We start from the raw sequence: 20301 nt of genomic DNA, 5'->3' as shown, positions 1-20301 counted from the left end.
CAAATATGCTTTGATGCAACTTTAACACCTAATTCCATTTCTTTCATGATGTCCAAACACCAGCATACTCTAGTTTCTTCATTTCATCCACCCCTCTTCAGCATTAGTTTCCTCTGTAAATTTTAACATACTTTTGTTCATGCGGTATCCTCGCTGTTAAAAGATTGAATGAGATGCAATAATAATTTTTGGGATATGTTTTGACACATTAGGAGGTGACTGTTCTGATATTTTGAGGGGTTTTTTCAGGTTAAAAAGTAATTACAAAATTGAAGAAAAAATTAGCTCTCTCCTGAGAATTTACTTGCTCTACCAGCTTACAATAGACATTTGAAAATCCAAATTTATTATCTGAACTAGCGAACCATAACAAAAAAAAAAATTCTACTAGAACAGAAAGACATGATTTTCATACTAGCTATAATTAAAAAAAAAATCTTACAGCACAGTAAAGATTGTATGTGGTGGGAAACAGGAGTTTTCCCCAGAACCTTATTTTTCTTTTTTTTTTTTTTTTTTTTTTAATTAAGACAGAAATATGAACTGTTCATCCAAACCCCAACCATTCCATTTTCAACAGAGGCGACCTTGATGGTGCTGCTGGGAAGGCAGACAAGAGCTGAAATTTTCCACTGGATACAGACAAGATTTTTTCAAAAAGGAAGTGTTATTTAATAGTTTAAAAAATTCCATCTAGTTTAGCTTATCTGTTGTTTTTCCAATTTTTGATTTATTTCTGCTCTCCATTTTTTGACACACCAATACGCAGCCCTGCTTTTGTTCCTTGTTCCCTGCCACTCTTGATTTCGGTATATTTGAAATAATTTCTTGTTTATCTTTCCATCTTCGGTTGTTTGCTCTTCAAATTCCCTTCTTAGTCTTGCTTGACTTTTTCCTGCAATGGTTTGCTCTTTCTGTTGGATCCATTTGGGCAGGATTTCCATTTTCTCTGTTTGGCTTGGATAACCCCTTAAACTGTACCAGCAGACCAAAAATCTGTGATGCTGATTGAGCAATTAAGATTCTTTAGGCATGTTAATGAAAGGACACTGACAAGTGACTGAGCTATATATAATCATGGCCTTTTAGAACACCAGGAAAATAAATTCACTAATACCAGGTCTTTTAGACCCCATTAGAGAGCAAAGTCTGTGAGGCAGCCTGAGTATTTCATCAGGTCGGCCAGGTTTGTGCTGGGTTTTGATGAGCTCCTCATTGCCATACATGAACTTTCCAGATGAGATTTGCTAGCCTGATTATTTCCCTGGGGGATGGGAAGAGCACAGCCCTAATTAGCAATCTACTTTGATATGAAATAAATATTAATTGCCTTTTCTAATCTGAAGGTGTCTACAACCCTTGCCTTTTACTATTAACAAGAACCCTTTTTTTTTATTTCTGAGATGTTTGTTTTCCTTTTACATTTAAACAGACCTTAAACTTGCTCAGGCAACATCTTGTAGTTATAGGTTTGGTTTTTTCTGTTATTCTTGCAAAAACACTAGGAGTTTTAATTCATTTTTCTGATTTCTAGAAAAATCTGTAGGATTGTATTTCTGAAATAACAGCCATGTATAAACATTCACTTAAACTCCTTGTACAAACAAGTATAGATAATAAATGCAGTATCTATTTTTATAGTATTTTTAAATACTTACTAAAATATTCAAGGAATATGGACTTAGTCCTGTAAGAATACCTACATGGAATTAATCCAACAAGCTGCTCCTGCCCAACATTTAAGGGATAGAGCACCACATATCAGAAAGTCAAAGAGGTAGCTCTCCACAAAAGCAACTAGAAGTTATCAATGCAGAGGAATAATTAATAATAAGGTTGGAAAACAAGGCATGGGAGTCCTGAGTGTGAGGAATGGGGGTGGAAGAAGAAAAACAGAGAGGAAACAAGAATTCTCCTTTCCAGTCCAGTGCTGGATTTTCCTCAAGTGAAGATTTTTAAGTCTGCGCCACGTTTTCCTTTGAAAAAGCAGCAAAGCAGTTTTCTGACACAACATCCACAGAAACCACCTTCCTGTAAGAAACCTCAGGAACACTATGTAATTTTTATAGCTTCTCCTCATCAGTAAGAGAGCAATGGCAACCTGGCAGAAATAAGAGGCAGGCATGAAAGCCTAGAAAGGGTTTTTTTCTTATTATCACACCATCACATCTGAAATAATTCCAGGATTCCAGCCAAGATCTTTGACACAAGTATTTGTAATGTTGAGCTAAAACACCAACCCAAAATGCAGCCAAGCACTGTTTGCTAAGACAGAGTTCCTCCTGCAGGGTTTCTAGATTTATCTGTCTTCAGCAGATGGAGGGTAAAAAAGAAATCCTGAAGTTTTTCTGAACTGATACAGCTTCAGGATTAAGGGTGATCTGTAGACAAAACATTTTGCAAGGCTTTTTACCCCTGCTATGGGAGTCATTTCACTTGAATGTTCTATTTTCTGGAGCAATGGGGGATTTTTAAGTTTGCTAAGACAACTGGACATATTCTTCAAAACAATACAGTGGGTCTTTCTTGTGAGAGCAAAGCTAATCAAACACACATCCGGTGCTATTGATGTCAGCCAGCTGCTCATGGCACTACTGGAGTCTCTGCTATTAGGCCAACAGGAGTATTATGGACTGTTTCCTCCATCTGTTCTCAAAGCAAATGCCAAGATGGTCAAGGTGTCAGAACATCCCACTGAAAACCACATCAAAGGAATGACCTGAGCTGCCATTCCAGGACTGGAGTCTTAGAAGTGGCAAAATCTGTAGAAATAAATATGACAGCGAATCTAGAATACATTTATAATTCAACAGGAATGGCCCTGGATAGGCTTTGAGGGCTCCAAAATCCCTACCCCAAAATAACAAAAGGGGTAATTAAGGAAATATATAATGTGATCCCACATGGCTGCAGCCACCTCTTTGTAACCTGACAATAAAGATTTCCTCAACACAGAAAGAAAGGAGAAAGCTGGAAGGAAAGGTATTTACAGGATGGGTTAAGTGATCAGGCTCAGAGAGGCTGGAAAAAGGGAAAAGGACAGCAATGGGAAAGGAGGGGGTGACTGACATGGACACAGCACAAGAAAGTAAGGAGGGTGCTTGCAAAGAACACTCTTGGGTGGAAGCAAAACCACTTCCCACAAAACTGAGTATGAGGTTTGGTTAAAATCTCTCTTGTGAGTTGCATAATTTTTCTAGAGACTGGAAGGAAGGGTACTTAAATAAGAACAAGTACCTGGAAGACGGAAGCCAAAGAAGGATGCTCAGATACCCTTGGTCTCTGAGCTCCTCTCAGCTCTGGGATCTCAGCTGGCCTGGAGCCATCAGAGCAGGTGTGCAGAGGGCTCCACAGGCAGAGAGAGCTCAGCTCCGTGTGCTCAGCTTCATCTGAGGTCACCGCTAGGAAATAAGAGCTGAGCACATCCTGGCTGAGGTTTGCCTCCCTGGGGAGCCCAGCCAGCCCAGCCAAAGCTCTCAGAACCCATCACACCTTCCTTAAAACCCAGATGTTTTCTTCAGATGCCTTCTAGACATGTCTGAGGCTAAGCCAGCCCTCCTAACCACGATTTCACTGCCATGGGAAGAGGCACCTGAAGGACAGGGGGCAGCTAAAGAGGAGAAGAAGAGCTGCCTTTGGCAAAAGCAGACACCACCACATCACTCCCACTCCACCAAAGATGGCAAAACCAGCAAATCCAAATGTGCAGGACTATCCATCTCTCACACCTACCCTCCTTTCACTCCCCTTGCTGTAGCAGCAGGATCCAGTCCCTGACACCTCATCAGGGGTAGCAAAATTCAATTTTATCAGTGCTGCCAAAAGACCTGGACAAATTCTGGCCTGCTGTGCCCAGAAAAGAGTTTAATCTCATTACAAATTCTAGGCAAGCCTTGAAGTTATCAGTGAGGTTTTTTCTACAGCAATAGTCAGAAAAGCCTGTGGGTTCCAAGCTTCCATTTCCATGTAAAGCACCTCGTCTCCCTGACTGACCGACCAGGCTATTATGATTTGTGTATTAAAGCCTTGTGTTTTCCACCTATCGAGTGCATAAACAACAGTTTAACCTTTATCCCAAGGCATGTACACCCCTATACTCCCAGAAAAATGAAATCATGTTTAGCAGTCAAATCAGTATCAACCTGACCTTTAAACACATCAGTGTTTCTTGGAAAAATATTATGGCTGGGATGCCTACTGTGGTAAACAATATTAGCTGCTCCAACCCATGGCTGAGCCATGCTGTGAGGAGCCTTATCAAAATAAGGGGGTGAAAACCAGCAGGGACTGCAGATCTTCTGACAAACTCCACAGGATATGAAGAACAATGTAAATGTAACAGTACTGGCAGATATATTTCTATATTACTGTTCCAGAGATAACAGCTAAGGTGAATCATTTCCCACCACCTACAGCACTGAATTATTTCAAATTCTGAAGGGACCATATTTATTTCATTGGTAGGTAGCAATTTACTTAGCTGAAGATCATTATATTTATGTGTCTGTGAAATCCTCACAATAATTATATATTTGAGCTGTCTCAGAAGTGCTATATATATTCTCATTAGTCATGTACTTCCAAGGATATTATCTTTTTTTTTTTCTTCAACAACCTTTGCAATCTGAGTGTGAAGTACTGCACTGCACATGAACCTCGATTCTTATAGTTTTCTTAAACTCCACTTTAATCAAACAGCAGGGTGGCCTATATTCAAATGCAAATGCTAAGCGTGCTATGAAATATCTTCATTCCCTTAAATGACTGCACTGTGGAGCTTATTTAAAACAGACCACACTGTGCAACAAAACAGAGGAGGACATGGGAAAAAAGTCCCCTGTTTGATATTACTTTTGCCAGACTTCTCCAAAAAAGGTAATAAAAATGTTTAGAGCAGGGTAAGGAGATCAAGGCAAGGGGGTTTCTTTTGTTCCAGTCCTATCTGTGCCAAGCAGTCAATTTTACCCCACGGGTGGAGAGAGGTCCATTTGTTTTCTTCAATGCACTTCACAAGTCTCATGTGAAAAATATTTTGAAAACACAAAACATCACAAGGCTCTAAATGCAAATGGCAGCCCATGGAGCCAGAGATTAATAACCTCAGGAGGATCAGTACACACTGACATTTAAAACTTACAGCCCTCAGACCTGCAGGAGAAGATCATGCTGTCCTTCACACCAGCTTGTTACTCTCTTCAGTGTTCCTGTAGGATCACCAGCTCAGTTTTTCCCTCTCCTTTTTAATATGAAACCAAGATGAGGTGCCAGGCTGGCACCCCTGGAAATGGATGCTCGTGGTTAATGCAAACACTCCCATCCTTCTGCAAAAAAGGTTGAGCCAAAGAAACCCAAGAGCTTTAAAAATATTAATCCCTCACATCACTACTCGCATTCTGTCCAGTTTCTAATTTATTTGAACCCCTTCCACAAGCAATAAAGAAATGGACTTGGTTATATTTTCCTTTACCATCCTTGCCAAAAACACAGTTTCTTTCTCCTGTTTTGACTGATGGATTTTCTTTCTCCTTTTTGAAAATAACTGACTACAAAAAGATTTAATGTCAAACTTGTTTTGATACACCCGGTCATATCAATTACTCACTAGCCTTAGACCTGCCAAAATGACAAGTTACAGCTAAAATCAACAAGCAGCACAGGTAAAAGACTTGGCATTACATCTCACGGATGTAGTGCAGTAACAAAGCAGCCACAGCCACTGTAATGCTGTGACAATCCAGCAGGAATGCACTGCAACTACCAAAATCTGCAAAGGAAAGGACAGAAGCTAAGTACAGTTTCAGGCTGTGTAAGCACAGGTTGAAACAAAGAGAAATGGTTCTGACTCTTTTTGCTGGTTTGGAAAATTAAGCAGTGAGGAGATGCTGAGGAATATCAGTTCTTCCAATCATCAACCCATTTATGCAGTAACCTTTACTCTTCCCTTTGGCAAGTACCTTAGTGCAAGTATTAGCCATGAAAATTAAACCCCCATCCTGTTGTTAAAAGCAAAATTTCAGTTCAGATCACTGAAGAATCAATTAAAAAAACAAAACCATAAAGTCTCCTGGAAACCACCTGCATAGTAAAAGAAAATGAAGCAGTAGCTGACTTTGAGGAGCTCACTGCATCTCTCAACCTACAGATTTATCTATATCCATGCTACAAACCCATGACACTCTTGACTTTGCTGGGGCTGCTTCTAAGCAGTGCAGTTACACTTAGGATCTACCATGTCTCTTCAGGTGAGCACCTATTTCTGCTTACAGAAATGTATGTATTTACTTAGACACTCCATGGATATGGAAGCAAGCACTGAGCAAATGTAAGTAAGCATGACTTGGCAAACAGACAGACTCACTGTGAAACCCCCCCACAGAAAATTAATCAGCCTAAAAGACTGTCACAGTCTGAAATTGGGCTTCTTAATCTATGATAGCTGCCACATTTAGTTTATGATGATATAAAATAAACATCACACCTTTAAACTTTTCCCAGGGCTGATAAATCAGCAAGGAGGGGATGGCTCTCACGAGAAGATCGTGCCTGTGGTTAGCAGAGTCCCACAGATACACAAGAGATGCAATTATGCTGGAACAGCCAATTCTAGAGCTCTGACATGGCTTATTATTTGACTAGCAAACAAGGAACTTCTTCAACTTAATTGCAGCCTAGCTATTCTAATGCTGATCTTTTTCATCTTTCTTTTCCTTTAACTATGGCCTCCACAGAATTTTGCTTTATTTCAATCCTTTGGTTGTTGATGTGCCCATTTCTTGGAGCTGTTTTTTACCTGCTATGGGCATGCACAGCTTCTGAATAAGTGTAGTTGCTGATAAGATTCACCCCATCACAGCTCACTTGTCAGAAATTTGTGATTCAGAGTAAAGGAATTTGCAGCATTAATTTCAGCCATGCACTGTTAGAGGTTCTTAACTGTGGCAGTGCAATGCTTCCGAAATGTATGAAATCACTGACACTTTTGGTGCAATGTTCACCTTTGGATGCATCAGATGATACCGTGCCTCGTACCATAGTGTATGTATGTGTGATAAGGAATTTATAACCACAGGAGGCAGCACTAAATATGCACCAGGAATTATCTGCATGATCTGCAGTGTGTGAGGGGAGCTGAGCTCTGACAGGGGTGAGAATCTGTGGAGCTGCAGGTGCTGATCACTACCTCAACCACACACCAAGGACACAAACTTGTCCTGCCTGAAACCATTTCCATCCCCTCGCAAGGTAGCCCTTCCATAACCCCAAACACAAGGAACAAATGATTTTCAGTAATTAACAAACAGCCTTGGCACAGGGCCAGGCCCCGGCTGCCTGTGTTCCGGTACTGGCTGGAAGGAGCACCGCAGAGCAACTGCTTTGGCAGGTTTGGGACTTTAAAGGTCAAGTAATTACCAGCTTTTCGGATGCATAAACTGCCTTTAAAGTCAGCAGAGCAAGCAAAAACTATTAGGAGATTCATCCAACATTTATCTTTTAACTTGTTATCTCTGATACACATACTCATTCTTATACTGTTTGCATTGCAGTGCATAAAATATTAAAATTAAAAGGCTTAGGGACTTCTGAGGGGAAAAAAGAGAGTAAAACTATTTTAGATTCAGAAACATTTCATCAATATGTAGTGTATTTGCATACTGGCATCAGAGAGTCCTGATTATGCATGTTTATTGATTTTGGCTTTGTTTTGATTAATGATAAAACTACGATCCGTCTTGTAAGGTAGCAAGGCTTGAGGGAGCTCAGTGCAATACAAATGGTTTGTATTTTAAGAAATCCTACTTATGCAAATAAGAGAACATTCACATGCATTTTGCTCAAGCATGGTTGTAACAAAGCTCTCCAAACATTCTCTTTTATACTCTGGATAATTTGGGGAGGCATGTTTAATACAAAAATGCTGCATAACAATTACTTTTTTTCTTCATTATGAATGACTCCCATTATATCACCTTGGACAAAAGAACAAGCTTCAATTCCCATTGCGCCTAATTTATTATCATAGCTGAAGATATTGTTTTGTGTCAGAGTGAATGCAGTATTTCTAGAAATGGATTGCAAAAATCCTGCTGGGGAAGTTCAAGGGGACTAGGGAGAAGTGAGGAAGGAAAAATATCCGGGGCTGGCTAGAAAAGTTTTTGCATTTCTGGAAAAGCAATGTTGGCATGTTTGCCTCCAGTGTGGAAGGGGGAGAGAGGTTTCCATGGGACAAAGCAGCTGTAGATACTCATTATCAGAGTGCAAGGAAAATGTGAGGACAGACTCCCAAAGTGTCATGTCCTAAGGACATCAAGAGCTGTGACAGATTCTATTCCTGCCTTCATTACCAGCATTTAGACCATCCACTGGGCAGTGGACTGAAATGATTCTGAATTTATCCAACCAGACATCTGCACATCAAGATAAATAAAATTATCAGTTGGCCTGTGTTCTGACACATAAATTATCTCACAAATCTCAGCAGGATCTTTGCCTGTATGACAGCTGCCATATTGGCCTCTGACATCTACTTTGGCAGCAAGGTCAGCATCTGAACATAAGAGCAACCTGAGAATAAGTGAGGGAGCGGAGGCGAGGAATACCTTCCTCCAGTTGTAACTATGAAACACTCTTTTCTGACAACTTAGCAGTCCAACGCTTTGCTGTAGAAGGATATGGAACAACAGTGTCTACATCTGCAAGCAAGGCTCACCCATCTGCTAAGAGACCCTGTGACAGCTTCTTTTTAAAGGACAGTGGGGTTTGTTTGCCTTCTGCGGGCTGGGGACAACACAACACCAATGGAACACAAAGAGAACACCAATGGAACACAAAGAGAACACCACCCTCCCCATCATCCTCCACTGACTCTGAGTATTTGCTCCCACAACAGTTCAGAGCTGCTCCATGCTGCAGGAAATCTCGTCGAACCCCTTCTGTGCTCCTGTGCATTTGGAGACAGACCCAGTGAAGCTCGGAGGGAACAGGAGGGGTCGGCTGCACAACAAGAAAAGGTCAGGCTGCCTCACCACCATTCCTGCAGCTGAAGGACTGGATATCTCTTGGAAATTTGGACTCTTAACGCCTTCACTGGTTAATAATCCCTCTTCTACTTCACAGACTTTGTTACATGAAATAGATGAAACGTTCACCTTGCTCTTCCAGCTCCAGCTGCCAGGAACTTTTCTCCGGTTTCAGAAGAAAAGGTATTGCCCACAGAAAACCTTTGCTTTCCCAGAACGCAGCATTGCCAGGCTGCAGGGCAGCCTCTGCCTCACAGCTCCGCAGGGATCCCCCTCTGGACGTGCTCAGGTCAGGAACAGCAGAGTCAGGACAGGGAGATCCCTGCTATGTCCTGAATGAACACAGCCCTCCCTGAGCAGGGAGCTCAGGGCACAGCAACTGCTGGCACGGGGCGCCTGCCAGGTGCTCTGTGAGACGGGATCAGCTTAGCCATGAGGGCACACACACATTTCTGACTCCAAAAAAACAACTTTCACTCGGTTTTCAACTCACTTGAAAAGGCAAATATGGTTTGAAATTTCAAATTTTGTAAGGAATTATTTAACCCAGAGGCTAAAGCTGTTTCATATTTAAGACTGAATTTAGCTTGAAGCATAAAGAAAACGCTAACATAAATTAGCACGTATTGAAAACTTGATGCTAGAGAAAAAAAAAGCTGGTTTAAATCCAAGTAGTAAACCAAAAAACTAATTTTGTGAATTTGCTGGATACTGTCAGTGATTAAATAAATAATTGTAATCGGATTATAGGCTCTCTGAGACAAAATAAAATAAACGAGCATTGAAAAACTTTTGAACTTTGTAAGCATAAACCCCAAGAGATATTTCTATTTATGCTGGAATCAAGTTGTTGCACTTCTCTGACACAATTCGAGAGCTCACTGATATCAGTATAAATCTGATAATTCAACTCCCAGCTGTAGCACTTACACTAACATAACACATATAAAAATCAAGCCATTCAACACATCTGCCCTCCTATGGAACCAAATTGCATTGCATGTCACAAAACAGTTTGAAGATCAAATATTAATTCTTGTCTAAATAATAGCACATTTAATTCAGAATGGAAATTAAATCCCACATCCACTGAAAATCTTCATAGCAATGATGAAAAGATGGAAGTTTGGAGTTTAACACCAGGAACAAAGATAGAATTAGGCATTTTTGATGGAAAATATTGTGCTTCTGCATCAACAGTCTTCCCCTCCAGTCCTTTTTTAATTCTTTAAACCTGGTGCTTAACTCAGTCCACGACATACTCCGCAATATGTTGATCATGTTGGGTTTTAATTTCAACTCAACTGAAGAAGCATTGTTAAAAATAATCAGTATATCCCAGGGGAGTCAGAAAATTAAACTTTATTTATTGGGTTTGGCTTTCCTATAAGTAGACAGAACCATACAGCATCTGATTACACTGTGAGGGGAGACACAGCTTGAAAAAGAGCCCTGCCATTGTGCCACTTTGGCCATGGATTAATTAAGCAATAAGATGAGGACCCTGTCACTCAGGGTCATGAATGCATGCCTACAATGCCATTTGAGGTACGAGTGTCTGGTTAATACCATAGGGCCTGAGCCCACAACAGTTTACATCTGGGAACAGGACTTGACACTTGTGCAGCTGTGTTTGCATATTAACATTGCCATTTGTAGGTGTTGGAATGTACTGGGCAGTCTAAACACAACCTTCCTTTTTGGGGGTGGCAGGGTGAGAGAGGGACAGGAGACCTTCATTTTAAATCTATTTTCATAGCATTGGTTGAGTTACAAAATTTATCACTCGTTCCATAGAATATTGAAAAGGATCACAAAAATACATACTCATTGCTATCAGAGTAGTGCTCTATGAGCACTATTTCCACATATCCCGCAGCAAGGAATGAAAAGAAAAGGTATTCCTAAGATTCTTCTGATTTTCTGAACTGGTTCAGGCAACCTGGAAAACCACCACCCTCTACCTGGCCTGCCAGAGCTGCTGCACTTTGTTTGCAACAGTTAAACACTGGCCTTGTGAGAAAGCACAGGGATTTCCCTGGTTCAGGGGGCTGGGCACTCACCTGTGCGCAGGCACTCCCGGATTCCTGAGTTCCAGTCCTTGCAGTCCCAGAGGTCTCCTCCGGGCATTTCTTTCCTTCTGTTTGAATTAAACTTACCTGTTTCAAACTACATTTTTTTTCTGTACACCACATTTCAAAAATGGCAATTTGAAATACTTCACTTTCAGGTGAAGTAACCGAAGAAACCGAAGAATAACAACCTTGACCAGACAAGAGGAAACATTCTTTCCATAAAAGCAGCTGCCTGTCCAAATCATAAACTGGGTGTTTTACTGGTTCACTCACATCCACTATGGCTAAACATCCAATTTAAGGTCAGTTAGGGTTGCTTCCCCACTGAATGGACTTCCCTTAAATTAGATATTCCATAGACAACGTTTTAACAGTTTGTTATTTTATTACTTGGTTGGGGAGGCAGGAATAAACCAAGAAATTTGGGATGAGTCAGCTCTGTATAGTGTTCTTTCCAACTCCAGAGTAGAATGGGTCTCTGTCCTTGCAATCTACTGCTCATTAGATAATGTATCAGCAGCAGGAGAGTCTTAATTAATAATAGTAATAATAGCAATAGCAATAGTAATAGTAATAGTAATAGTAATAGTAATAGTAATAGTAATAATAATAAAGTTTGTGTGCTGTGGCTTGCAGATAGAGATGCCTAACAATTTTCTACTTAATTTCAGAAATTTCATTTCTTGCCAACCACTGGCGTGGCCAGTGTATCAACATAAACACTTCCATTAGCCACAAACCTGTATTCTTGGTTCAACACCAGCATCACCACAGTTATATCAGTATTTTCCTCAGCTGGGGAAATGCTAAACCAGTGAAAGTGTATATTAACATCATCCACACATGGACTGTATCACTGTAAATAAATGAGCATCATCTTTGGGTTCACACAGAGCTAGGACAGAACTGTCACTGTAACTGTGCAGCACAGGGAAGGAAATGGACTCATCTCCAGTGCCACATCCACATCAAGTTACTTCACTCTAACCTTGAGAGTACAAGCTAAGGAACAACATTTCAGCTACATGGAGTGATTAGATTATGAACACAGTGATTAGATTAACAGCAGATGACTTGGAAGTCAAACTGCTGCATCCCCACTGAATTACCAGCTCCAGCAGCAGCAGAACTCCCCCTTCCAGTGCTCCCCACAGTTCCAGCTTTAAGGACTTCTTTAAGTCTCTAGACACCAAGTAAACAAAAATTTCCATTTTGCCTCCTATTGTACCAAACCCAATCTGCTCCCAGAGAACAGCAGGGTCTCTAAAGACTGCAAACAGCATTTCATTGGTCACAACACCTCACAAATGACACAGCTATAAAAGGTGACATCCAGCTTACCAAGGCATCACGGGCTGAGCAACAGCAGCTTTGAGGGAGACCATGTCCTCACATCTTGTTATTAGCAAGCAGGACTGGACAGAAAGAAGGGGAAAAAAACAAACATAAGTTAAAGAAGTGAACATAAATCACTGCAGACACAGGCACAAGACTGTCACCTGGCACAGCTCCACCTGAGAACCATGCCTGCTTCAGCCAGGGCATGGAAACTTCAGTGGCAAAGCTGTTACTCTTCAGCTCAGCTCTATTAATCATGGAATCACAGAATATCCTGAACTGGAAGAGTCCCACAGGGATCATCAGTCTAATTCCTGGCCCTGCACAGACACCCCAAGAATCCCACCCTGTGCCTCAGAGTGTTGTCCAAACCCTCCTGGAGCTGTGGGGAGCCTGGCAGCCCTCTGGTTTAACTTTTTAAATTTGATTTTGTTTGAGTTCTGTGAATCTAAGTAACACACTGAAAACACTTTGAAATTAACAAAAAAATATTTCCTAAAAATGCTGTATAGGCAGTCCCTAGATTGATGCAGGTTCAGGAGAAAAAAACAGAGGGCAGCAATACTTCTTGGAAAGGATCAGAGGATGAAGGCTGCTGTTTCTGTAAAGAGGGTGTTTGGGTTTGATTTTTTTAAAAATAAAGCAATGCACAAATTAAGTCCATCCTTATCAGCAGCCCTTGGAACAGTATTTGGCTGATTTAATCCACATGATGCTCATTCTGCTGAGCCTACCTACACCCATCTGATCCCAATGAACTCCCAGCCAGGAGTTTCCTGAACTGACCAGAAAATTTTAGGGGAGTTTCCAGCCTTATTTCAACCTCTTCCATTCCCAAAGACACAAATAAACAAAAAAAGCCTGTTCAAAAATGTTTTAACTCAATAGGACCTTCCTCACAGAGACATTGTCATCACAAGAGTAAACGAACTAATGGTTTCTATCCAAAGTAGACAAATTTATCTGAGGAATTCATTTCCAAACCCAGTGTAGTGTGTCTCCAGTTATTTACCCAAGAAACACTGGAAGAGCATGAGATATGTGGGAATCACTTGTTTTGTTCAACCCAGTACAGTGTATTTCAGTTTATAAGGGTTTCATGGTCTCTTCAGTCTCTCCTCTGCAGTCTTTATTATGATATAGTTGAAAACATGTATTAATCCACAGGTATGTTTTTCTTTTCTTAATCTACATTTTTACCAAAAATGGGAAGAAGAAAAAAGATAAAAGAGGGAGAAAAAGAAATCTGGAGTGTTTCTATTGGTGTCTTAAGGCATAACAAACTACAGCAATTTATTTCACCACATCCAGTTGTAATGCTAAACCACACATAAACATTACTAATGGAGCAAGAATGTGTTCCTTCCTTCTGATGGAGGTCCAAGATTTGCCCTTGGAGTTTGCCAAACAGCATGGGGCACTTCATTCACCATGTGATTGGCACACACTTCAGTCCTGAATCAGTTTGGGGATGAAGTTGTTGGCTAAAGCTCTGGAAATTCTGACTCTGGAGCTGTCAGGCAGGCTGTCTTTACTTTGAGAAAAAAACAATTCTTTTTAATAACACCATGTTACTTGGCTTTTTATTTGGTTTTACATTGTTCATTGATGTTTTGGATTTTGATGTATTGTACAGCACCCCAAGAACTCTAACAGGGAGAACTCCTTTAAAAAAATGAGTTTATTATTTTAACATGTGCTAATAAATCTGCTACACGTTTGAGGAATCTAATCCCATCTATTTTGATGGCACACAAAAAGGCCATCAGCCACTGCATGCTGATACCAAAAAATGCATCTGTTCACCAAAAGGCAGAAATGTAATTGCTTAACTGAGCTCATGTTCAAGGCAGCTCTTACAAGGCAGGGAATTCTAAGGGTCAAGGGTTTATTTTTCCATTCATCTTGTAAATAAAGGAAATTATCTCATAAACTCATGATTGATTTATTTTTAGTCAACGCTATTTTGCATAGCAACAAGTCTATTTGTAGGATGTTTAAGACACACAGTTTAGCTTATTATTTTATTGATATTAATGGAAATTATCCAGAAGAGGAAAACACATCATCTGGAGGTTTGACTCTACTGCCTGCCACATCCTAACATCAGTGAATATTCTGGGAGCAGAGTGCTTGGTGGATTGGGTTTGAATTATCTTCCTGGGGACACGTAACTAAAAAATCATGAGTTCTTTTAAGATCCAGTCCATCCCAAACTCAAACCTCCAGGCAGCCTTCCACCTGAGCTTGAGTTTTTTCCCCCTTACAGCCATCAGATCATCAAATCAAATTTGTGAGTGCACAAATGTTGTTTACAACACTCTTTTTCACTTCTACAACTGCTGAGCTATAACCAAACAGGACACTTACTGTGCACAGCAATCTAATGCAGAGTTTCTTTTTAATCTACTTTCTCTAATGGCTGGTCACCTGCCTTCTCAGCCATGAAGCCTTTCAGAAATGTTTCTCTCTTACCTGAGCACACAGGGGTTTGGCTCCCTGCTGTGGTAATCCCACAAGGATCTCATTCCATTATGCTCCTGTGTCAATACAGGTGCTGTCAGCTGCCTGAGGTACAGCCCTGCCACCGATTCAGAAGCTGAAGGAGCTTTTGTATTAAGATGAGGTAACTTAAGCACAATCCCTATCACTGTTCTCCTAGTAGAAGTATGTCTTCTATGCACAAATATGCACAATTCTTCTTTTTTCTCATAATGCTCCTCTTCTTTAAAGGTTTTATAGTAAGGTATGTTTTGAGAATAATGTAATGTTGTTGATCACAATGAACTCTCAGCTGTACTACCACGTGCACTTTACACAAATGTTTATTCCTTCACCATTGTTTTGAGTAATGAATAGCTCAGATTTGCCTGGTCAGCTCTCCAGAGGTGTTTTGCTGATTAAGATGTCTTGTCTGGCTGCAGGACAGTGTCATCCTCAGGAGCAGGTTTGGCACAGCACTCTTTTGTGGTGCTGCACTGTTTTTGGACGTGGTGTTTGGGATAGCGCCTACAACAGCAGCCCTCGTTCCCTGGGGCCTGATCTGCCACGAACGAGGTCTGGTAAATGGTAACGAAGCCCTCGCTGCTGCTCCTGCCTGGCGCACGAGCCCACTCGAAGAAGTTATGGGAGTTCTGTCTCTGTTTCTCTGGATCCTGCTTCCTCAGGCCCATGCCCTAGGGAAAAAAAAAAAGGAAAGAAAAATTCATGCAAACATATGACTTCCAGTCACAGCTTCACAGATGAATCTTGTAACAGTCACTACCCCACTGTAGAGCAAATGAAACTGTTACCACAGTGATTGCAAGAACTCACGGTTGATCTTTAGCAAGTTAAAAATAATATTGTCAGACTTGCCCGTATGAACATTTTTGGTTGCATATATAATGGCAAATCTGCTGACCTTCCACCTCTCAGCACTAATAAACCACTTTTACTTTGCATTTCTGTAGCACACCATCTACTCAAGGCTATTTAGCCACATGCAGCTAAATTAATCTTCAGAGGCACCCAAAGAAATAGGTTACTAACTCTAGGTTTGGACTGCAATAAAGAAACTGAGACAGACCATGAAATCTGAATCTTCAATGCTATCCCTTGTGTGTCCAAACACAGAGAGACAGCGCCTGATTTTCACACTCCACAGCTCACAGGAAATTTAGCTGGAATTACGGTTGATCAGTATCTTTAAAACTGTGAGACACTGCCCAAAGTGCACAGAAATTGAGGTTACTCAGTGAATAATGAATTCCAAAAAGTCTAGGCCTGACAGAGCTCAAATTCAGACAAACTCCCTATATCACAACTCACTGCTTCCTTCTTTACTCATTATCCTGTGAACTGCAGTATTTCTTTTGCTGCCTGGAATAATAACAATTTAAGGGGAATGGGAGAACCTGAAACCATTGCCCACACAGAAAAGACCAAAACAATTTCAATTCTAGTCAAAGTTGTGGCTTCTGCAGCATACATTTAAACAGGTGTATTGTAAAGAGATGTGGGTTGGAAAAGAGTGCACTCTTGTGATAAAATTGTGGGTATCCTATGGATTTTGGTTAAATTTATAATAAAAATTAGTCTGAACAAAATACTTAGGACTGCAAATTAGAAGTGGCTGGGATATCTACAAAAATTCATTGCAAGGCAAATCACTTAGAGTAGACTAATAGGAAATTTAACAGGGTACAAAACCAAAACATAGATATTAGAAAATGCCTGCCAGAGACCCAAATAATGGCTTTTTTCTTCTCTTTGAGCCATGTGATTCTCAATGACTGTATGTGCTGCTGCACATCTGTGACACTCACAGAGATGTCCCAGCCCTATACTAATAAAAATATTTTTTTCTTTGCTATTTACATTTTTCTCCTCTCACAAGTTTTAGCATCTATTTTTCTTTTTCTGCAGGGGACAGAAAAGATGCTCTGTTTAATCTCTGGCAGACCAATAGATGTGAAGTTTCTTGATTTGTCTCAGTGCTTGGTACTTACCAAGTCAAAATACTCAGCTGCATTGCATATGTCATGTCTGTTGTCATGAGAAGAGAATGGGAAATTGTTGTTTCCTGCTTCCTGAAAGAAAAGAAATTATAGCAAAGAATATGAATTTTCAAAAACTCTGGAGTCTATTAGTCTTCGTTCTTATATTGTGAGATTACAGATGCTTTTGTTCTAGCACAGAAGTCATATTCCTATGTTATTTGCACATGATTTTATAGGGGTGATGTGGACTTTTAATTGTTAAAATAAAATGATCAGGAGGACTTGCTGAATATATACATGATTAATAAAAAAGTGTGAATTTTCAAATACAAAGTGATACATTCTGTCTGCAAAGCAGCAAAATGCTAGATATATGTCAGGATTGCCTTGCTTGATTTAGTAGTAGGCCTAAAGCTAATTAAAATAAACTACAAAAGGGACCTCAAAACTGACTTAGTCTGTGATTTATGAACTGAATGTCATGGTCACTGCTTGTTGCAGGGAAAGTGGAAGAGGTAATAATTGCTTAACTAATTTATGACCTCATTCATTAACATGATGTTCATCCAGCCTCCAAACTAAAACAGAGTTTCAGAAGAAAAAAAGGACAACTGAAAAAAAGAGCTATTTTAGAACTAAATGAACATACCTGACTTTTTAAATGTTTGTTATGTCTTAGCGCAATATCCCAATTGTGATATTCCCCTCCAAACAAAAGGGCAAGTTTTAATGTAACACAGTCTAGAAGAGGCGTTTCAAAAGCAGGGGAACCTGAATGAGTTCTGAAGATCAGTGTAACTGGAGGCCTGATCCAGCAAGAATATTCACCAGAGTCAAAATGTGCCTGCACAGGTTCAGCTGCATGGTCACATCTCATGATACTTGGTTTACTAGGCAGATTCTCTTCCTTTTTTTAGGTATATTCACAAGTTTACTTGTCTCATACTGATTCATCCAGACTGTAGTTCAGTGGATAAGTATATTCAACAAATACAAACACGTCATACACATGTTTAAAAATAAGCATCTCCTGAACCTGTAAATTTCTTACCAAAATATCCTACTGCAATTAAATGTCAAGCTCAGTGTTTCAGGAATAGTGTTTATTACCAGTGCCTAAACAAACTTCCTCAGATTGTCCCATTTTAGCCTTTAGTGCATCTTCATGCTCTCACCACTGATCTTAGATTAATTCTTGATTTACAACAGGCAAGAATTTCCCTTTTGCTATATAAAAGTAGAAGTAGCCCTCTACATGAAAGGAGAGTTGGTAAAGACAAGACATATAAGTTCAGGTAAAGTCACACTGGTGTTGATAAAAGATCCCTGTACCCTGGTTCTCCTTTTCAGGCAGTGGCTAACGCCAGATGTTCCACAGAAAGGTGTTTGTAACATTAACACAGTGTATATGTTACAGCATAATCTCCTTCTCAGTAGCCCCAAGCTTCCCTTTTAAATATTCCTTCCAAGCCCTTCACTTCTGCCCTTCACCATAGCAAAACCTATGAAAAGAACCCACTGTAATTGCTGTGCCTATAGAAAATGAAAATAGAAACTTTCGGTGCACAAAATGGGGGGGTAAAGCAAAGCTCAGTGTGACGATAAAATAAGGACATGAAAACGTGCTTACAACACTGCAACATTTTAAATACTTGTGATTTTAAAAACCACTATATTTCCTTTCATACTAACATTTTTCACAAATTTCAGTTTTAAGCAAGCCTTAAAAATGTTCCAAATGAGGAGCTTGTAACTTTTTAATGATCAAAAAGAACACTCCTTTGTGTGAATATACTGAATTTCTGACATTCATTGCCAAGCAGCTGATCAAATTTCCATTAAACATTCTTACAAGGCTTTACACACAGGCTGTGGGCTGAGATTGATCATAATGTATTCGGTGTCTCAATAATAAAAGAGAAAATCAGCAATAATACAGCAGGACTTGAAGTAACTAAAATTACAAGTGAGTAGCAGGGAAATATGTTTCTTCCGCAGCACAGGCAGCAATCACTCCATCCCCTGAGGCACAAAGTCTGCCAGCCCGCTGTGACTGCTCCGCTGACGACCCTGAGTGCTGTTCTTATTCACAACTTAGCGAGTGACAACTTGCAAAAGAGCTCCGAAAATCGGCAGTGTTGCCACAGGAACTCACCTGCACACGAGCTCTGTATTCCAGCGGCATTCTGTGTTCCTTGCCCAGAGCAGCTGCCGAGTTCAGGACATGTCTTTGTGAAGCGGTTGTTGTTGATTCCAGCTCGCCCTGCTCCACTCCAAGATGAGCAAACTAGAAAATAATGAAGATTGTGACCCTTTAAAATAAAAACCAACTTAAAAAAAAAACAACTGATCAGAAATGTGGGCAAAATGGTATTTTCCCATTTGTTTTCTTATTGCTTGGATTGCAGCAGCACCTAGTGGCCTCTGGAAAAATGAGGAGCCTCCCACACACACAACAAAAGCCCTACCATAGAGACCTTCGAACCTACATAAAATAACCACACAAGAATTCTAGAGATCTTCCAGGCAAGAATATCCAGGAACTTTCTGGAAACTGTTTATACAGCAATAACCACCAAGGAAAACAACGATCTACCCTCCCTCCCACCAACCCACCCTACTGTTGTAGAAATTTGAAAGCACAACATTTTTGGGAACAGCTCAACCAAACATCAGGCCAGAGAATGAGGAACAGCCGGTGCCAGGAGTGCCACAGTGCCCTGGGATGCCAAGATGTCCCAGCCCACTGTTTCTGATGGGATCACAGTGTTCTCCTGGAGGCGAGAACTGAGACAAACTTTGGCTGGAGTTCTCCAGAAGAGAAGGAAAATCAACCAGGGCTAACTATCAAATAAGAGACTTCCAGCGCTGCTGGAAAACTGGAAAAAACAAATAGAACACGCCCCTCCACCCCTCAAAAAAAAAAAAAAAACAGCCAGGCTTAGTTAGCAAGCCAGAACTTCTGCACACTTCCTCTGAATACACAGGACACTCTTTCCTCATAAACCTCAGGAATGGGAAGACTCATCTGTGGCTAAAGGACAAAGCCACGCTTAGCATGGTGCTTTTTTGAGAGTTCAAGGGTGAAGAAGACCTGTGAGGGACACGGGGGCTCCTGCTCGGCTCTCACCCAGTCGCCAGGGCGCCGGTCGCCGGGCTGCCCGGAGCCGTCCTCAGCCATGGCCCGATGTCACTGCCGCCTCCCGAGGCTCCGCCGGGGCCGCCGCGGCTCCCTGGAGATCTGTTCCCAGCACGGGCGGCTGTGGAACCCTCCTCTCCTGTGACCTCAGGGCTCCCCCGGTGTTTCAGCGACATCCGCACAACCAAAAGCGACGCCGGGCAACGCCGCTCCTGCTCGTGTGCTGCAGGGAAGAGGGAAATACCGGCTCG

The 20301-nt window shown here is 40.9% G+C and overlaps 1 protein-coding gene across 1 annotated transcript; it reads right to left on the bottom strand.

The window, feature by feature from the left end:
• Window positions 1–15330: 15330 nt before the first annotated feature.
• On the bottom strand, window positions 15331–20301 carry TEX36 (testis expressed 36). Its single transcript, XM_062496064.1, has 4 exons — window positions 20042–20301; window positions 19067–19198; window positions 16921–17001; window positions 15331–15606 (listed from the first exon to the last, which is right to left on the bottom strand). The coding sequence occupies exons 1-4, from the start codon at window positions 20090–20092 to the stop codon at window positions 15331–15333; spliced, it is 540 nt and encodes a 179-aa protein (XP_062352048.1). The 5' UTR covers window positions 20093–20301.

The sequence above is a fragment of the Cinclus cinclus genome, chromosome 7, assembly GCF_963662255.1.
Source record: "Cinclus cinclus chromosome 7, bCinCin1.1, whole genome shotgun sequence".
Lineage (NCBI taxonomy): Eukaryota > Metazoa > Chordata > Aves > Passeriformes > Cinclidae > Cinclus > Cinclus cinclus.
This window is presented reverse-complemented; position numbering and strand designations above follow the sequence as displayed.

Excerpts from the sequence above, each read along its gene's own strand:
- TEX36 (XM_062496064.1), bottom strand. The coding sequence starts at position 20,092 with ATGGCTGAGGACGGCTCCGGGCAGCCCGGCGACCGGCGCCCTGGCGAC. Across the intron at positions 19,199-20,041 it reads ACCGGCGCCCTGGCGACTGG|TTTGCTCATCTTGGAGTGGA; the intron begins GTGAGAGCCGAG and ends ATTATTTTCTAG. Across the intron at positions 15,607-16,920 it reads CAGCTGAGTATTTTGACTTG|GGCATGGGCCTGAGGAAGCA; the intron begins GTAAGTACCAAG and ends TTTTTTCCCTAG.